Source organism: Myotis myotis, unplaced genomic scaffold, assembly GCF_014108235.1.
Source record: "Myotis myotis isolate mMyoMyo1 unplaced genomic scaffold, mMyoMyo1.p scaffold_m19_p_8, whole genome shotgun sequence".
Lineage (NCBI taxonomy): Eukaryota > Metazoa > Chordata > Mammalia > Chiroptera > Vespertilionidae > Myotis > Myotis myotis.
In genome coordinates this window covers 77,834,345-77,852,333 of record NW_023416390.1, presented here as the reverse complement: position 1 = coordinate 77,852,333, position 17,989 = coordinate 77,834,345, and the positions used below count along the sequence as shown (strand labels likewise).

Sequence of the window (17,989 nt, the reverse complement as noted above, 5' to 3'; positions counted from 1 at the left end):
ATCTTATTCCTTATGATGGTCCGAAGTGAACAGCCAGAAAATGAGGGAAAGCCACGATCAATTAGCCTTAAACCATCAGCTGCATTCCTAATTCTGAGATAAATGACTGAGTCCTGTGGCTCAAATGTCAAGCGATTTCCCTTCCAGACATGCCGCAGCAGATAACAAACCATTCCTGTCCTTCTGCTAAATTGTCAGAGAGGCACCTCTCATTCTCATTCCCCGGAGGGAATGTTCAAGTCTTTTAACTTTCTGCCGTGAGACCCGCCTCTCCTGGTGTAGAAATGGGGGATTAAATGATTAAGGAATCAGTCCCTGTAAAGTACTGTGAAGGACAGATGTAACGTGTAATCATATACTCCTTGGGGCCTTTGCTGATTAGGGTTTCGTCTGAGAGGGCACCTGTCTCTGGATTGCTGGCTAAAAGCATGGACTCTGACTAATAATAATAACCTGCTTAAAGACAGTGCTCATGGTGTGTCAGGAACTGTGCTCAGTGTGTTTTATATAGATTAATTCATGTCCAGATGAGCCAGCGTCCTTAGTGTCTCTGATTTATATTTTTCAGGTTGAAAATTGGTGTCCTCATTTACCTTGGAGAGCAAAGAATCCCTACGAGGAAGCTGATCATAATTCATTAGTAAGTGATTTTGGAAACCTTTTACTGGGCTTGCGATTTGTGTCTAATGCCAGTTGATAAATGTGGCGTCTTCTAGAAATTCCAGCTGTGATCTGAAATAGCAATAAACTGAAGAACCTCTACACCAGCGGTTCTCAACCTGTGGGTCGCGACCCCTTTGGGGATCGAACGACCCTTTCACAGGGTCGCCTAAGACCGTCGGAAAACACATATATAATTACATACTGTTTTTGTGATTAATCACTATGCTTTAATTATGTTCAATTTGTAACAATGAAATTGGGGGTCACCACAACATGAGGAACTGTATTAAAGGGTCGCAGCATTAGGAAGGTTGAGAACCACTGCTCTACACCCATCAGTCAACTCGTTCGCATCTATTTCTTGAGCAATTCTGCTAGGGTTCCTAAGTGACAGGCTAGTGCTGTGAATAACACCTTGTGGAGGCACCCTGTGACATATGAGGGTGATGGTTGTAAAAGTGACCACACTTGTGTAAATGCTAGAACACAGACCCGTGAAATTAATGAGAAAGTTGTGGTCTCAGCCTGCAGCCATGAGATACTGCAGAGATGACACTGGAGCTGAATGGGTCAATGGGAGATAAAAGACATATGTAATACTTTCAATAATAAAGATTTAAAGAAAAAAATAAATAAAAATAAAATGATGAATGAGTTTATACTGGGTCAAGGAGATAAAGGTGTCTGATGTGAAAGGAGAAGGGCATGTATAAGAGTTCAGCATTTTTAGGGAGTAGAACATGCATGGTTCAGTGGAACAAGGCTTGGATATTTGAAGGTGAGATTGGAGAGGTAGCTCAGGGAACTGTGAAAGGTTTTATATGCCACATCACAAGCTTAAGTCTTCAGTGTTCAGATAGGGATCTGCAAACTTTTTCTGTAAAAGGCCAGATGTTAATCTTCTCATCTTTGTAGGCCCTGAGGTCTCTGTCACAACTACTCAGTTCTGACTTAGTAGCTCAGAGAGCAGCCATAGACAAGATGTCAACAAAAGGGCGTGGCTGCGTTCCAGTAGAAGTTCATGTACAAACCCAGGCAGCGAGGGGGATTTGGCCCAAGGCCCATCGTTTAATCACCGGAATCAGGGGGAATTGTTGAGTCAGGGAGGGCCATGATCCGATAGATGAGTGTTTAAAATGAACTACAGTGACTGCTAAAAGTTGGATTCAGCATGTTTTAGATGTTACATGAAACCAATACTAGTGTTCTTATTTTTTCTGTTATTTTAATCACTGGTTCTATGCAGCTGTGTGACAAATATGTTCTTCCTGGCTTTTACATGACTCTGGCCTGAATTTTAAATTTTATTCAGTTGTGATCGGAAAATGTTCTTCCTGGCTCTTAAATTCTTTAGAAAGTAATGGACTTTTGTTTGTTTGGACTGGGAAAAAACTGGAAAAGGCACATGTGCTTCCTTCCCTTCTTCACTGTGTGGACAGAGGAGGTCTCTGGAAGCCTTCACAACACCAGGTAGCCTGCTAAGAACTGACTTCCATTTTCCCAGGACCCTGCTGCCTGCAGTAGATTGAAATGGCCAATAAATTCAGGTGCAAAGAATTTCAAGGTACATCAAACATACTCATTATAAAAAAAATGCATTTTAACATAGCTCAGGGCTTTGCAGTGACTGTGCTTTCTTTCCCAGTTACCCATTTTTAAAATGATGTCCCTTGTGGCAGCTGAGCAGTCGGAGGCCTTTGCTTTGGTTTGCAGTCCCGGGACCTTAAAGAAAAGCTGCGCTGCCAAGACCCCCTTTTGAGCACTGTATTTAATTGAGTACCTCTTTCAAGTTTTCAGATGTCACCTCATGCAAACCATTATGTGTTCTGGCTTCATTTTCTACTCCTTTCTATTAAATTTCTGTTTCTAGGCGGAAATTCGTACGGATTTTAATATTCTCTACAGCATGATGAAGAAGCATGAAGAGTTCCGGTGGATGAGGCTGCGCATCCGGCGTATGGCTGATGCGTGGATCCAAGCGATCAAGTCCCTAGCAGAAAAGCAGAATCTTGAAAAGAGAAAGAGGAAGAAAGTGAGTTTGTAACTAATTCCATTCGTTAGATGCCTGTTTTCTTTTAAAATTTGATTTGCTTGGAACCAAGACTAAGAAATGCCAGGCCTTCCTGCTGTTCCCTCCGGGTGAATCTGCTCAGTCGCTCGTACAACCATTTCTGGGTTTCCCTTTCCCCAGTCACATCGCCCCACTTAGCAGGGACCAGCACACATTTCTTGGGTGAATCCAAGCAGAATATCTGCCTGAAGGACTTTCGTTTGAACGATCTGACTGTCTCTCTCAGTGGTGTCAGGAAACTTAACCCTATTTTCTTTACTGAACACAAACAACCTTTTAGAACTTCCTATTACATCATTATGACAATTTCATACTTTTGGAGTTTGTTGGTTCTGGGGTTTGGGCAATGGTGAGTTCCATTGGTATTCTGTTTGGTGCTTCTGCTTACAGGCTTGAGAGAGAGAGAAAATAAATTAAACTTGAGCCACTTTGTCCAAGTGTATGAGGCGATGCTTGGAAAACATCTAGAATACTCCTGAGCGTGGGAAATCCTATACCCTGTTGGAGACTAAGCAGCAGTGGCTTTAAGTGAATTTTCTGATGATGAAAAACTGAGCAAACTTCTTATATCTAAAAGTAAATTCGAACGAGCTTGGTATTATTCCTAATTTGACTCATTTGATATCCTCGAAAAGAAATACAGATAATGCCTCCAGATCCCAAGTTGCACTTTGATGGGTCAGTTCTGCTTGGGGCCTTGAGTTCATGAGACATGGAGGAGCATGTGGTCAGAGGTCCAGGTGGGCTGTAAAAGGAAGTAAAGTGTAATTTTATTTAATCCTATACAGTAACCTCCAGGATGTATTGTTAGGTGAAGAAATGTTAGGTGGAGAATAGTAAACATTATTTTAAAAGGGAAGAGAGAGTTTATCTATATATGTACATCTATCCTCCATGTGTACATATAGATACATTCATATATACACACATATATAACACTTATGTAATATACATACACACTTCTTGCTCATATTTTTTAAATGGTTAAAATGGTATATTTTATGTTATATGTAATTTACCACAATAAAAAAATAATGTCAAATAAGGGGAGGGAAAGAATAACATAGAGATAACAGGTGTAGAAACCAGACTTCTCTGGATGTATCTCACTTTATAGATTTTATACAGGAATCATCTATACTAATAAAAGAGTAATATGCTAATTAGACCAGGAGACCTTACGGAGACCTTCCAGACATCCTTCCGGACAAAGCCGGGGGCTTGGATGCCTGCAAACTGCCCTCAAATGGCCCTCAGCCCCTCGCCCACCTGATGGGGGCATGGCCAGCCTGCAAACCACCCCAGGCCCCTCGCGCAGGCCAGCCCCGCCTCCCAAGGGGACCCCCACCGTGATCCAGGACCCCCTTCAGGGCAGACCAGCTGGCCCCCACCCATGCACCAGGTCTCTATCTATACGAATAAAAGGGTAATATACTAATTAGACCAGGAGACCTTCCGGACAAAGCTATGGTGGCGGGGCCAAGGCAGAGGTGGTTAGGGCCATCAGGCTAGGAGGGGAGGGCAGTTGGGTGTGATCATGCTGGTGGGGGTGGCAGTTGGGGGTGAGCAGGCTGGCAGAGTAGGCAGTTGGGGGGTGAGCAGGTCAGCAGGGGAGCAGTTGGGGGCTATCAGGCTGGCAGGGGGGCAGTTCGGGCAAGCAGGCGTGCGGGGGGTCAGTTGGGGGCAAGCAGGCTGGCAGAGGGGCAGTTGGGGGCAAGCAGGCCGGCAGGCAGAGTGGTTAGGGATGATCAGTCAGGCAGGCAGGTGAGCGGTTAGGAGCCAGCGGTCCCAGATTGTGAGAGGGATGTCCGAATGCTGGTTTAGGCCCTATCCCATCCCCCGAGGGGTCCCAGATTGGAGAGGGTGCAGGCCAGACTGAGTGACACACCCCTCCATGCATGAATTTTGTGCACTGGGCCACTAGTCCTATAATAAAAGCCTAACATGCAAATCAACAGGTTCGCAGGAGCAGGCAGGGACGGCGAGGGGGCGGCACCAGGCCAGCCAAAGTGGGTGCCAGTGGGCAGAGAGAGGGGACAGTGATCAGGGGGCAGCGGCAACCAGTGGTGGCAGAGGGGTGATTGAGGGAGGGGGACACGAGACTGGCTGGTGCCGTCCCTCCATCAGCCCACTAGTCGCCTCCTGCAGAGGGAGGCCAGAATGCGACTCGGGTAGTGGGCCTAAGCCATCAGTCAGACATACCCTGAGGGCTCCCAGGCTGCGAGAGGGTGCAGGCTGGGCTGAGGGGACCCCCCCTGCCGAGTGCATGAATTTTCGTGCACTGGGCCTCTAGTTTTACATAAGTGTAAAAGTTTAATTAGCAATAAGTAGCAGTACTTGAATGAATATAAAACAAATGAACTCATTGCTTGTCCAGTTTTACTACAAATGTATAGAGATGGACTATTCTTGTTGACTTGAACACGGTAAGTTGAACGCTTCTCATGGGATATCACAAAGGACAAAAAAAAATTGCAAAAATGTCTTTCCACAATTTTTTTTAATCATGTAGGAGGTGGTGGTGTTGATATTCTCACTCTGAATCAATTGTGTGTATTGGAATAAGGCAAGTAATTATGTGAGTGTCCTTGAGAAGTGGGGTTTGCAGTGTAGGGGAGAGGAAATAACAGATGTCAGGTGGATAATCTTATGTAAAGATACTGTAATCCTGAGTTTGAATTGGAAAAACCAGTATGAACTCATGATTAGTTTTATCCTCAAGAAAAAATAAATTTTCTAGCTGTTCCCACTAAAAGGCCTACGGGAAGTGACGATCGAGAGTGTGCTTACCGCTGGCCTTTGATCTTTAAATACCATTCCCACTGAATGGTGTCAGAGCTTCTTAGAAAACTGGCTGATTAAGGTCTACGGCAGGAGTTGTACACGATAAGGTTGAAACACCCTGTCTTATCAGAAAGTAAACTGTCAAAGACCAGGACTGCGTAAAAGAACTTAGAAGCCAACTGAATAGCTTCCTGTTGGCCAAGATGAGACAATGTGATAATCAGAATAACAACTACAATTATTAAAACACAGCAAATAAACTTATAGCCATACTTTTACAATAATGCGTGCCTGTGTGTGTGTGTGTGTGTGTGTGTAAGTTCTCTTTGGTCATTGTTAGAGAAACTAAAGAACAATTTTTTTAAGACTGCTAAATAAAGGGGAAGACTGAAGTATTTACCAGGCTTTTTTTTATGTAAGCTGTATTTTAGGGCACCCAAGTAGTTGGTTGATATGCGATAGTTTCTCTTACAGAAGCATTACCACTAATAAGTGCAGAAGGAATGAGCCAGTATCACCATTCTGCCACCCCTCGTGGATGAATGATCATCAGTAGCTGCTAACATCACAAAACAGACGTTCCCACCCCTGGAAGGAAGTAGATGCACCACCTATGAAGTAGTGTTGCTAGAAAAACTAAATATGGATTTAATCCTGTCTGTCGATCTAGTTACTAATTTTCCACAAATACAGTCAGCAAAACCCAGAGTGTGAGAGAGACTACTGGAAATACAACCCAGTCTTTTTGACAAATAAATGACAAGCCCCTCTTTCCCCAAAGGCTGATGGGGCACTACTTCAGGTTAACATGTTAAGCGCACAATCAGTCACTGGTGACAAACACTATACTTTCTGTCTGGAAGACAAAACAGGTTGGGAGCTTAACCTGTTAAAGACGGCTAAGAAATGCATGAGGCAATTACCGTTTTTTTGACTTCTGACTAGAACATCTACACTTGAAAACATGAGGGACACTGAGGAGGTGTAAGAACCGACTGGGAACTGGATAATATTAAAGAATTAATAGCTGTTCTGGGGTGTTAGTGATGTTATGTTTTTTTAAGTGAAGGTTTGGTTTTTTTATAGTTCAAAACATTTATAGAGGAAAAAATGAGGTCTGGACTTTACTTCAAGATAAGCTAGAGGGTTTGGGAAAAAATTAGGCTATACATTAAATAAGGTTTATCATGAGTTAATGATGATTAGAGTTACATGATGAGCACATGGGAATTAACTTTATTGTCAGGGCTGCCTTCGTATGTGTTTGGCATTTTCCATGTTAAAAGCATAAAATATTCTAGCTGTGAGGAAAAGCCCCATACTGTTAAAAGACATCTTATTGTCCTTACCCTCCTTTACTTTTGACTTTTCAAATACATCCTTCTTTTTAAAAGAAGGATTACCTGTCTGTACCTCATCCTCATAGTTGCCCCAAGGATCGTTGTTTCTCTAAAACAACAATGAAAAATCATTTTCCTCCTTTCTTTTTACTTTTTTGAAAAACTGCTTACCCCACGTTGAGATTTCATTGAACATAACGTGGTGTTAACATTGGTTGCTCGCTTTTTCGTGTGTTACTGTGGAGTTGTGCTTGTTTTGGTGGAATCAGCGTTTGCCTCTTCTTTGTTTTCCCAGGTCCTGGTCCACCTGGGCCTCCTGACGAAGGAGTCTGGGTTCAAGATTGCGGAGACAGCGTTCAGCGGCGGCCCGCTTGGTGAATTAGTGCAGTGGAGTGATTTAATTACATCGCTGTACTTACTGGGCCATGACATTAGGATTTCAGCTTCGCTGGCTGAGCTCAAGGAGTAAGGAGATTACTTTTCAATTTTAAAGTCAGAATACAAAAAAAGAAATTGTAAACTCTTAAAGCCCTCTATTACTGTGTAATTTCTTGTGGAGGAAAATGAAAGTGATAATTCACTAAGCAGGAGATAAGAAGATTATTTTCAGGAGCTAAATAGATACACTGTGAAAGGATAATATGTTTTCATTGTAGCTGCAGGCTCCAGAGGCTTCACAAATGAATGCCGGAAAATTCAAACCCAGGGCTTATTCGTTGCTATTGCAGGTGCTTCCAACATCTGCAGCACAAGACATTATTGGCCTACCTAACTCCCTGTCTCTTGCTGAAATTTATATCATTCCCTGCTCAACATCAAGCTTCAAAATCTTGAAACAGGGCAGGTTCCTGTTTATAATTTAATTTGGAGAGAATGAGTTTCCTGAAAGCCCTGATCCAATCCTTTTTCAATTAGCCAGCGTTCAGCTCTTAGTCTGTTAATTCTACCTGGGTTTTCCATTTCAGTGAAACTTGCTTGCAGTGCTGGCCCGCTCTTAATCTCCTTTAGACGGACACAGCTGGCGAAGCAGGAACGCTTAGAGCCCCTTCAGTCCTTTCAGATAACTGCCCGCTGAGGTTTTCCCACCCGGCAGCCAAGTCATCATGATGCGATATGTCAAATGTTAGCAGAGGAAACGCGTCGGATGAACATCTATGTTCAGTGAATGTATCTCACCTGGCTCCTACTTTACTGTTTGCTGTTAGGTCCAAGGCCCACACCTGACCAGTGCCAGTGTTGAGATGGAAGCAGTGTCAGTAAGATAATATCACTGTTTTGTTAAATGACTTCCATTTTCTGAAACTGTGGGTAAGGGCTTCAATTACAATGGTTTCAACAGTTATGACAACCATGATGACTATTAACAGCATCAGGTGCTAAGCATTTTACATGTTTTCATCTTATTTAGTCCTTAGCACAAACCTGGAAGTAGGTGCTATTGCTTTATGCATTTGAAAGGTGAGGACACTGAGATTCCAACTACAGATGGGTTGTTTGGGGTCCCATGGAGAATGTGTGGGAGAGCCAGGACTGGAGCTCTGTGTCTGGCCTCGGAGCCTATGCTTTCTGCGGCTGTACTGCCTTGCAGATAAACCCAAAGTCTTCTGAACCCTTAATCACCTTCTGCCCCTTCCGCACGCTGCCTTCTGGTGCCTCCCTCCTGCTTATGGTAGAGCACACTGGGCACCAACCTGCGAGGTGGATGCCTTCATGCAGTTAGCACTCGTTCCTCTAGTGCATTCTGTGGACTGGATCTTGGTAAGGGGTCAGCAGAGATGGCCAGCATGTGTTCATGGAGATGCCAGTCATTTGCTAATTATAATTAATGCATTACATAATAATTACACTAATTACAATGTGATTAGTTCTAATTGAGGTGCGGATGCTAGAATGTAAGCACGGGAAGTGAAGAAACTATGAATATTGTTCTTCATGTTATTTAGCACATAGAAAAGTGCCTACCACACAGTGGGCACTCCTATTTACTGAGCAGATGAGTGAAAGGATGAGGAAGCTGATGAGTAAGTGGGTGGGTGGGTAAACAAATGGAACACTGTTGGAGCCCCAGGGATGGTGCTTTCGAGGGAAGTCAGGGAAGGCATATTGGGGGTCTATCAGGCAAAGGCCTTGTTTCGTGGTCAAGAGGAACGAAGATCTTTAAGCACTGGTGACAGGGACAGATGTATTTTATTTAAGAAGGTAATTGTGGCAATAACATAGAGCAGTGGTTCCCAAACATTCCTGGACATTGGAACCTCCTGAGGACCTTTTTAGACTCCCAAGGCCCCGAGCATATTTCAGATTAATTCACAACCTTTGGGAATAGGACGCAGGCATAAGTGTCTCTTGACGCCTTCAGGTTATTCCAATGTGTAGACAAGTTTGGGAACCACTGAATACAGGTGGATCAGGTGTCAGAAGCAGCAGCTCAGCAGGCCAAGCCTAGTCCTGCCTGCTTTGGGTGAAGTTTCACGGGAGCTACACCTACTGTTTCTGTAGGGTCCGATCGCTTCCGTCCTACAGTGGCAGAGCGGAGTGGTTGCCATGGAGAAAATGTGGCCTTCAAGGATGAAAGTATTTACTAGCTGGCCCTTCACAAAAGAAATACTTGAATTCTTGGGAAGAAATTGTGTATCAGGCACCGAGCTGGGGAACAGGGTGCTGGAGGCAGTGGCAGTTTGGAGCTAGAGGTCAGAGTCCTGTTTAGGCTTCCGTCCTTGGAAGTAGGATGTCCAGCCATAATTTGGTGAAGGATCATTGTGGGGTGTAGCAGGGATCAAAGGTTTCAATGATGACCCATTTCTAAGTGAGAGGTGACAAGCACGTTGGCTCGCCAAGTACAAGTGTGGGTTTGTATGGATGGGTGGGTGGGCAAAGGGTAATGCAGAATTGCAAACCGTAGTGCCAGTCTAGTCAGGAGGAACATTTTCACATAAGAGAAAAAATTTGGAAGCAGTACAAGACAGTATAGAAAGATGTTATTCTCAGAAATAGATCAGTAAGCGTTGGAATAGTAAGAAACGAACAGTCACTGAGTATGTAGCGTACATTGGGCACTTTCCGTTCAGTACCTCGTTTAACCACAAAAGAACCCTGAGAGGTCGCTATACAATCTGGTTTTGTGGTGGTTCTGTTTGCTTGTTTGAGAATAAGGAAAGATTCTGAGGTTAAGTAACTGGTCTAAAGTCTCTAAGCTGCTGGATGGGCCACACTCCGACCTGTATCTTCCTGGGCTTCGAAGGTTGTGTCTGTGCACCATTTGCTTTTGCAAGAGTCCAGGTCGGGGCTCTGGATGGGCCCTGGGGGGTGGGCAGAATTCAGATGAGCAGTGGATGGGGATGAGCCATGCCATTCTCCTGGTAAGGATTGTTGGATGTGCATTTGCCTATTAAAGTTAAGTATCATACCTTGAAGTAAATTGTTTTGTTTTGTTTTCTCTCTTCTGCCCTTTCTCTAGAATAATGAAGAAGGTTGTAGGAAACCGATCTGGCTGCCCCACCGTAGGAGACAGAATCGTTGAGCTCATTTATATTGATATTGTGGGACTCGCTCAATTCAAGAAAACTCTCGGACCATCCTGGGTTCATTACCAGTAAGTGCCGCATGCTGTTCTTAGGTTTGCAGAGCTTTTTATTTATTTTTAAACAAGGGTTGAATGGTTGTAAGTAGAAAGAAGCGCATCAAATATCTTTTGAACCGTGTGGAGAATGTTTCCCTTTCCTAATTGAAATTCAGATTCTCCACAGTGACTTCTTACTTTCAAGGGCTATTCATTATTTTCATTGATTTATGTTAAGAATAGAAAACAAGTATCCAGCCTCCTTTTTACCATCCCTAATACTTAGCATTCCTCTCTCAGTATGCCCACAACAATCTCATCTGTTTAATCACATAGCAATTTCGATAAAATTAGGACAGAGTCATTACTTGTGTTTCTTAGGTTTGAGATAATGACTCATTCTCTCTGCTTTTCCCCCATCAGTATTCTTGTCATTCTTGGAAGAGAAAGCCTGGGAATACCTGAATGCCCGGGTCTTGCACTTTTTAAGATCTGCCTCGTGCTTGGGATGCCCCACGTGTGTGTGCTGCCCTGTGGCAGTCTTTATCATTTAATGCAGCAGTTGCCAACCTTGCGGACCTCACAGACCGCCAGTGATCCACGGACCACCGGTTGGCGACTGCTGCTCCAAAGGTTTTCTTAAACCAGCGGTCGCCAACCTTTCGGACCTCACGGACCACCAGTGGTCCACAGACCACCAGTTGGCGACCGCTGGTTTAGTGGATGAGCTCAGGGTTACCTGGTGTGGGGCTGGGGCCACGAGTTAGTATTTGAAACGCTTTTACATGATACACAGCATAACACTAGATGACATTGAAATAGATAATGAAGTTTATTAATTTTTCAGTTTTCTTTCAATCTCTCTGAAAAAAGGCTTAGTTTGGTGCTACTATTTCTCCAACACTACTTTTTTAAAAAAATATATGTTTTTATTGATTGTTAGTGAGGAAGGGAGAGGGGGAGGGAGAAAGAGATAGAAACATCAGTGAGAGAGAAACATCCATTGCCTGCCTCCTGCATGCCCCCTACTGGTTGCATGCCTGCAACCTTGGCATGTGCCCTGACCAGGAATTGAACTGGTGACCTTATGGAGCATGGTGACTACGCTCAACCACTGAGCCACACCGGCAGGGCTCCAACACTACTCTTAACACTTGCATGCATTTTTAACAAAGTGTGAGAACCTGTGCCCTTGCCAGTGTGACTCAGTTGGTTGGAGCATTGTCCTGTACACCGAAAGGTTGCGGGTTCGATTTCTGGTCAGGGCACATCCCCAGGTTGTGTGTTTGATCTCTGGTTGGGGTGCCTGCATGAGGCCACTGATCGATGTTTCTTTCTTGCATCAGTGTTTCTCTCTTTCACTTTGAGTTTAATACTTATTAAAGAACAATAACATGCTTTTTTGTTGTCTTCCATTTATTGCAGTTGATACTGGCTTTTACTTAAGGTCTCTAAAAGTTTCCAATAAATTTTAAAAGGTGAATACATTTAAATAAGCATTATATCCATTCTCTAATGTCCGTGTTTCGTCAATTTGGGTAAAAATCATGAAGTTAGCACAAACTTTATCAGTGATAGTAAATGTTGACTTGTTTAAACCAGCTTCCTAAGAGAACACTCTGAGAGTCTTTCAGTTAGAACGACTTGGAACCGCTGCCCCCCACCATGTGTTCCTTTTCTGTTGATATTCGGTAAAGAGATGTTTTCATGTGTTCTTTTAACTTAACCAATACATCAATCACTTCTTTAATTCCGGTTAGTTTATAGTTTAATATCATTAGCTTTCATCTCCAAGGTTATGTCAGACTGGAAGTCCTTTAGAATTGAAAGAAATGAAAATTTAAAATATTAAGATTCTTCTCAGGAACACAGAGGGGAAGAAGGCACTGTTGCTGTGAAATTTCCTCGTGGTAGCAATGATTTTCTCACTGGGCAGAGACATGTTCATGGGCAGAGGAGAGGGACTGATTGAGAAAGACCCTGTGCTCTCATTGCCTTTGAATGTAGACTCATAAAATAGCAAAATAAAAATTTGGTTTGGGCCTGGGTCGCTCTCTACCTTTGTATCAGGTTTTTCCTGGTTTGGGGTTTGCGTTTTGTTGAAATCTTCATGAATCCCAGGCCATCACATTTGTTCTCTGTTACATGGAAATAACCATCTCTTTTCTTGGTTAATGAGCCATGTAAGTAAACACACTTTTTTTTTTTCTTTTTAGTTACCACATTAAAAATAAAAGAAAGAAGGCAGTGCTGTTGTGCCCTGGCATTTTGCAAATGACAGGCACCTGATAAATGTGCAACTGGAGTGGGCATCACGGGGATCCCTGGCCTCACATATCCTCACCATTAAGGAGGGCTGTTTGGATGGGAATAATACCATTCTCAGTGGTAGTATTCAGTTCAATTAAAAAGGATGATTCCATTATTAAAAAGGCCACCGCTGATTGGTATTTGGTTCTTGTTGGATGACAGGACGCATGGCAGGGGGTTTATGGCAGAGGGTAATGTCTGTCCATCCTTTAGTAAATCACATGTTAGTGCTGTTGGCAGGATGTCACTTAGTCACCAGCCCTGCTGTCTGTGGTGTGATGGCGCTCAGGTTTCACCAGAAGGCCGAGCAGGTCCTCTAAAGAGTTTCCCGCCCATTCCTTCCCCTTTTGAAGATCAAACTTGTCAGAGCCATCTGTATTCATCTTGGTCGATGGCAGATGATATGACTTCTATTCAGTGTACAGTTATCTTCTGATTTTTCATTTAGGGGCAAACCCTTGATTTGTATTGATCTTGGGAAATACTGATCTTTGAAAATTCTGTCAAATTTATGTAAGGACCCAGGAAACTCAGTTAAATATTTCCTATATGCAACTAGTACACTGCTGGGTACCGCAAAACTCATGCAAATCAAATCTAAAACCAGAACAGTCTTCCTTCACAGCCCTGAGAACACACCCGACAGCGAGATGCACATAGTCTAATTTATAGCATGTTTTGCATCGAGCTCCACATTAGAAAGTAGGTCCCTGCATGAAGGTTATGAGCATCCATCCCATAATAGCGTGGCTTAGAGCAGAGAGAGTATCCAGGAGCATTTGGCATGGCTGCAGGGAACCCTGCTCGAGGAGGCCAGCTGCTCGGCAGCGAGGCTAATATCTTTTGAAGCCATTAGTCTGTTTCTGGTGCTACATACACACAAAAGGCATTAGAGGAAGGGTGTCAATATTAACTCACACAATTCCAACACAGATGCAGAACGTGATTGACCAGGAAAGCTATAATGTTAGCCTCCTCAGTCACAGACAGAGATCAGTCTCCGGCCTCTGGTTATAAAACAAACCCAGATAAGCTAAAAACAATAGGCATTTCCTAAATCAAAGCTTCAAGTATGAGGATGTAGAATCACAAGTACCTGTGACACGGTACCATCCATCCTATAGCCTTCCATGGGGAAGAAGCCCAGTATCAGAAGCGAACATCTAGGCACTTCTTTTTCTTTTTTAATATGGAATGCCTCATGAATTTGCGTGTTGTCCTTGTGCAGGGGCTATGCTAATCTTCTCTGTATTGCTCCAATTTCAGGATATGTGCTGCTGAAGCGAGCACTAGGCACTTTCTGACCTCCAGGCTTCCAGGAATCAGGCGACTGCCAGGCATCTCTACTCATTAGAGTTTATTTTAATTATCCAAATGAAAATAACACCAGTAAAACTCCAAGTTAAAAATAGAATGACAAGCCAGAGCCAGAGAGGAATGTAGACCATTTGAGTCAATTGCAAATAAGCGGAAGCAGCCAAAGCTTCAAGGCAAAGGACCCTTCGGACAGAGTGCCTGTTTGTCCCTGGGGTCAGGCACAGAGCGCTGTGGTCCCTGCATCCCAGCTCTGTGCCTGGGCAGCCAACCTTCCACCGCCCCGCCTAGTGGTGTGTGTCCCTCCCTCTCTCGCAGCAACCTCCCCAGAGCTGCCACATCATCCCTCTGTCCCAGCACTGCCCTCTTCCTCAGAAGAAAACATACTGGCTCCAATAAGTGCCTTTTGCATCTTTATTTTAAAAGGAAGAGTGTAAGTTAAGACTTGGGAATGTTTTATAAATAAGAGAGCTGCTCAAAGAGCAGGAAAAACAGGCGTGGATCAGTTCCTTGCATCCCTACCTTTTTCCTGGAGTGTGGACATCCATTTCTGTCTGCCTCTTGTCTGCCAGGCTGGTAACACGTTCTTGTGCCTGTTGTGGCAGTGGTCACTGTGATGATGGCCTGTTCCTTGAGTCACACAGGAATCCAGGCAAGGAGGTGCTTTCTGTGGTCAGCTTGTATTTCCCACCTGGTCACGGCCCGCCCTCCTCTACCTGCCTATTCTTTTCCTTCTCTTTTCTTCCTTGTCTAGACTGGTGATGCTGATCTCTGATGAGAACATCATCTCACCAAAATGGCAATTTACTTTGCTCTTCCTGGAACAACCAATCTGATAGTTGCACTTTTTTTCCTGAATCATACATTGATGTAAAAATGAAAAGTTGGGCTTTGGTTGGGTGGCTGTTTGTTGAAGTGTCATCTCATGCACCAAAAGGTCACAGGTTCAATTCCCCGTCAGGGTACATACCTAGGGTGCGGGATGAATCCCTGGTCGGGGCACATACAAGAGGCAACCAATCGATACTACTCTCACACATGGATGTTTCTCTCCCTCTCCCACTCCCTCTCCCTCCCCCTCTCCCTGTCCCTCTCCCTCTCCCTTGCCCTCTCCCTCCCTTCCTCTCTCTAAAATCAATAAACATATCCTCAGGTGAGGATTTTTTTTAAAAAACTTGGAAGAATGAACTTCTTGAAAATGGAAAAGAGAAGAAAGAAACTGAATCAAATACTTAAAAATCATTGCCATCCTCTGATTCTAAAATATGAGCTTTAATCTTTATTTACTTTCACGCTTGTTGGTCCAGTAAGATCTATTCAGAAGCAGTATTGATACATAACAACAGAAAATACTGCTATTTTTATAGGTCATTTATGAGCTAAATTTACATCTATGTTTTGAGAATTAGTAATGAAATAAATGTAACCAAAATCAATACATTCTGCTTCAGTATTGATTCTTTTCTTCTGATTGGTCATTCCATGTGCACCCTAAAGCAGAGGTCAGCAGGCTTTTCTTGTAAGGGGCCAGAGAGTAAATATTTTAGGCTTTTCTGGACGGATGGTCTCTATCTCTCCTCACTCCACTATTATTGTGTGAAAGCAGCCACAAATAATGTACAAACAACTGGGTGTAGCTATATTAAAATAAAACTTTATTTTTGAATGCTAAAAATGGAATTTTATAAAATTTTCACATGTCACAAACTATTCTGTTTATTGTTCAACTAAAGATGTGAAGATCATTCATAGCTTGAAGGCTTGCTGAAATAGGCTGTAGATGGGATTCAGCCAGCCCTGTTGGAAGGCTTTGGTGGAACAGCCAAATGAAGCATCTTCAGTTTCACTTCAGGCCCTGGGAGGAAGCAGTCGTATTCTCTTACTATCAGACACATGAAAATCACCATTGCCTTTTGAGCAAGATTCTAAGCTTTACCTAAAATCACATACTCTAATTAATTGGTGAAAATGTTGAAACAGATAAGGCATGCCATGTGCTTTGAGCAGAATAAGACCTCCATCTTCATCTGTTGCAGCTGCTGTAAGATAATAGCACAGGCTGGGGGCTTGTGCACAGCAAGCATTCTTCACTGCTCACATTCAGGAACCTGGGAGCCCAAGACAGGGTGCGAGCATGGCCAAATGAGGGCTGTCTTCCAGGTCTCAGACTTCTTGAATTCTCACAGGATGGAAGGGGCTAGGGAGCAATGCAGAGTTTCCTTTATAAGGCCACTAATCCTATTCACGAGGGCTCCACCCTCATGACCTAACCATCTCCCAACAGCCCCATCTGCTAATACCATCACCTTTGCGGGTTAGGATTTCAACACATAAATTTTGGGGGACACAAAGTATACATAGTGGCCTCTAAAAATGGCAATTCTTTATTTCTTCAACAAGTGTCCTTAGGCACCACTGGCTGCTCAGCCTGCTGGGACACAGCAGTGAGCATGCACTCTGCAGTTCAGCTTTGGGGAACATTTACGCATCTCTCTCTTTTTTTACCCTCACCTGAGGAGGATATGTGTATTAATTTGAGAGAGAGAGAGGAAAAAAAACCAAAACATCAATGTGAGAGAGAAACATGAACCAGTTGCCTCCTGTATGCACCCCGACCAGGGATGGAACCCACACTGTTTTGGTGTATGGGATGATGCTTCCACCAACTGAGCGACCAGCCAGGGTGCGTCGGAGAACTTTATTTCATGGGTGTTTGAGTCATTCTCTGAAGTACATTGTGTCTGCTGCATGATGGTCCAAGTCACATATGGAGATGCTTGGTTACACGGCTATTCTAAAAACTGATTTGTCTCAGTGGATAGAGCGTCGGCCTGTGGACTGAAGGGTCCCGGGTTTGATTCCGATCAAGGGCACATACCCGGGTTATGGGCTCGATCCCCAATGGGGGCATGTAGGAGGCAGCCGATCAATGATTCTCTCTCATCGTTGATGTTTGTATCTCTCTCTCTCCCTCTCCCTTCCTCTCTGAAACATATATATATATATTAAAGTATCTGTCCCTTTCTGGCAGTGCCTGAAAAGAGGGGTTGGAGCTTTTACTTCCGGAACTTTGGGTCAAGGTTGCAGTTTTACCCACAGCACTTTTTCTTGCAGGTGCATGCTGCGCGTCCTGGACTCTTTCGGCACCGAGCCGGAGTTTAACCATGCCAGCTACGCCCAGTCCAAAGGCCACAAGACCCCCTGGGGAAAGTGGAATCTGAACCCGCAGCAGTTTTACACCATGTTCCGTGAGTATTCCTGTCTCGCACCTGCCTTTTAGAATGCTGCCATAGACAAATGGGGAAAGAGAGTAGATGGCATGTATTTGAGCTTATGATCCCAAGGGCCCTGAGTTGTAGAAATATGTGCCTTGGGAATAATGGAATTTTTTCTTAATTATTATCAAAGGCCAGGTGAGCACTTAGAAGTGTTCTGGAGAAAAATGTTTCCACAGGACGTATCATGAGAAACCGTAGGGAAAGGGCTTTGGGTCCACTTTGGGTTGGCAGACACTACACCTGTTGCCTGCCCCACAGGTGCTGTGTAGGGTCCACTTGATTAGAGACAAGGAATGGGGTCTTCTGTGGCCACACATTTTCCAAATAAGCAAACCTTAATTACTTACGCATCAAATTTTGCAAAGAAAACTGTTAGCCTTTTTAAAGTGGAACTGTTATTTTATTTTATTTTTGACTGTTGAGTGACAGACAGAGGAAGGGAGAGAGAGAAACATTGGTTGTTGTTCACTTATTGATGCATTCAGTGGTTGATTTTTGTATGTGCTCCTACCAGGGATCATACCTGAAGCCTTGGTATATTTGGATCACCCTCTAACCAACTAAGCCACCCGGTCAGGACCTAAATGGAACTTTTTAAAACTGTTTCATACTTTATCAACTTCTTAAACACAGACTCAAAAGGAAATCTCACTTCTTTTGTTCACGTGGT

At 43.7% G+C, this 17,989-nt stretch overlaps 1 protein-coding gene and 1 non-coding gene across 6 annotated transcripts in view; one reads left to right on the top strand and one right to left on the bottom strand.

The window, feature by feature from the left end:
- MGAT5 (alpha-1,6-mannosylglycoprotein 6-beta-N-acetylglucosaminyltransferase) overlaps positions 1–17,989 on the top strand; it is a 352,200-nt gene that overhangs the window by 225,912 nt on the left and 108,299 nt on the right. For all 5 annotated transcript variants that reach the window (XR_004969483.1, XM_036320247.1, XM_036320246.1 and 2 more), the window contains exons 6-10: positions 569–640; positions 2,534–2,695; positions 7,154–7,323; positions 10,316–10,450; positions 17,156–17,289. Coding sequence is in view for 4 of the 5 variants with exons in the window: in XM_036320247.1 (XP_036176140.1) it covers positions 569–640; positions 2,534–2,695; positions 7,154–7,323; positions 10,316–10,450; positions 17,156–17,289 (673 nt within the window). In the remaining variant the exon portion in view is untranslated. The remainder of the gene's footprint in view (positions 1–568; positions 641–2,533; positions 2,696–7,153; positions 7,324–10,315; positions 10,451–17,155; positions 17,290–17,989) is intronic.
- On the bottom strand, positions 13,911–14,017 carry LOC118662285. Its single transcript, XR_004969676.1, has one exon. It is a non-coding gene; the product is annotated as a U6 spliceosomal RNA (small nuclear RNA).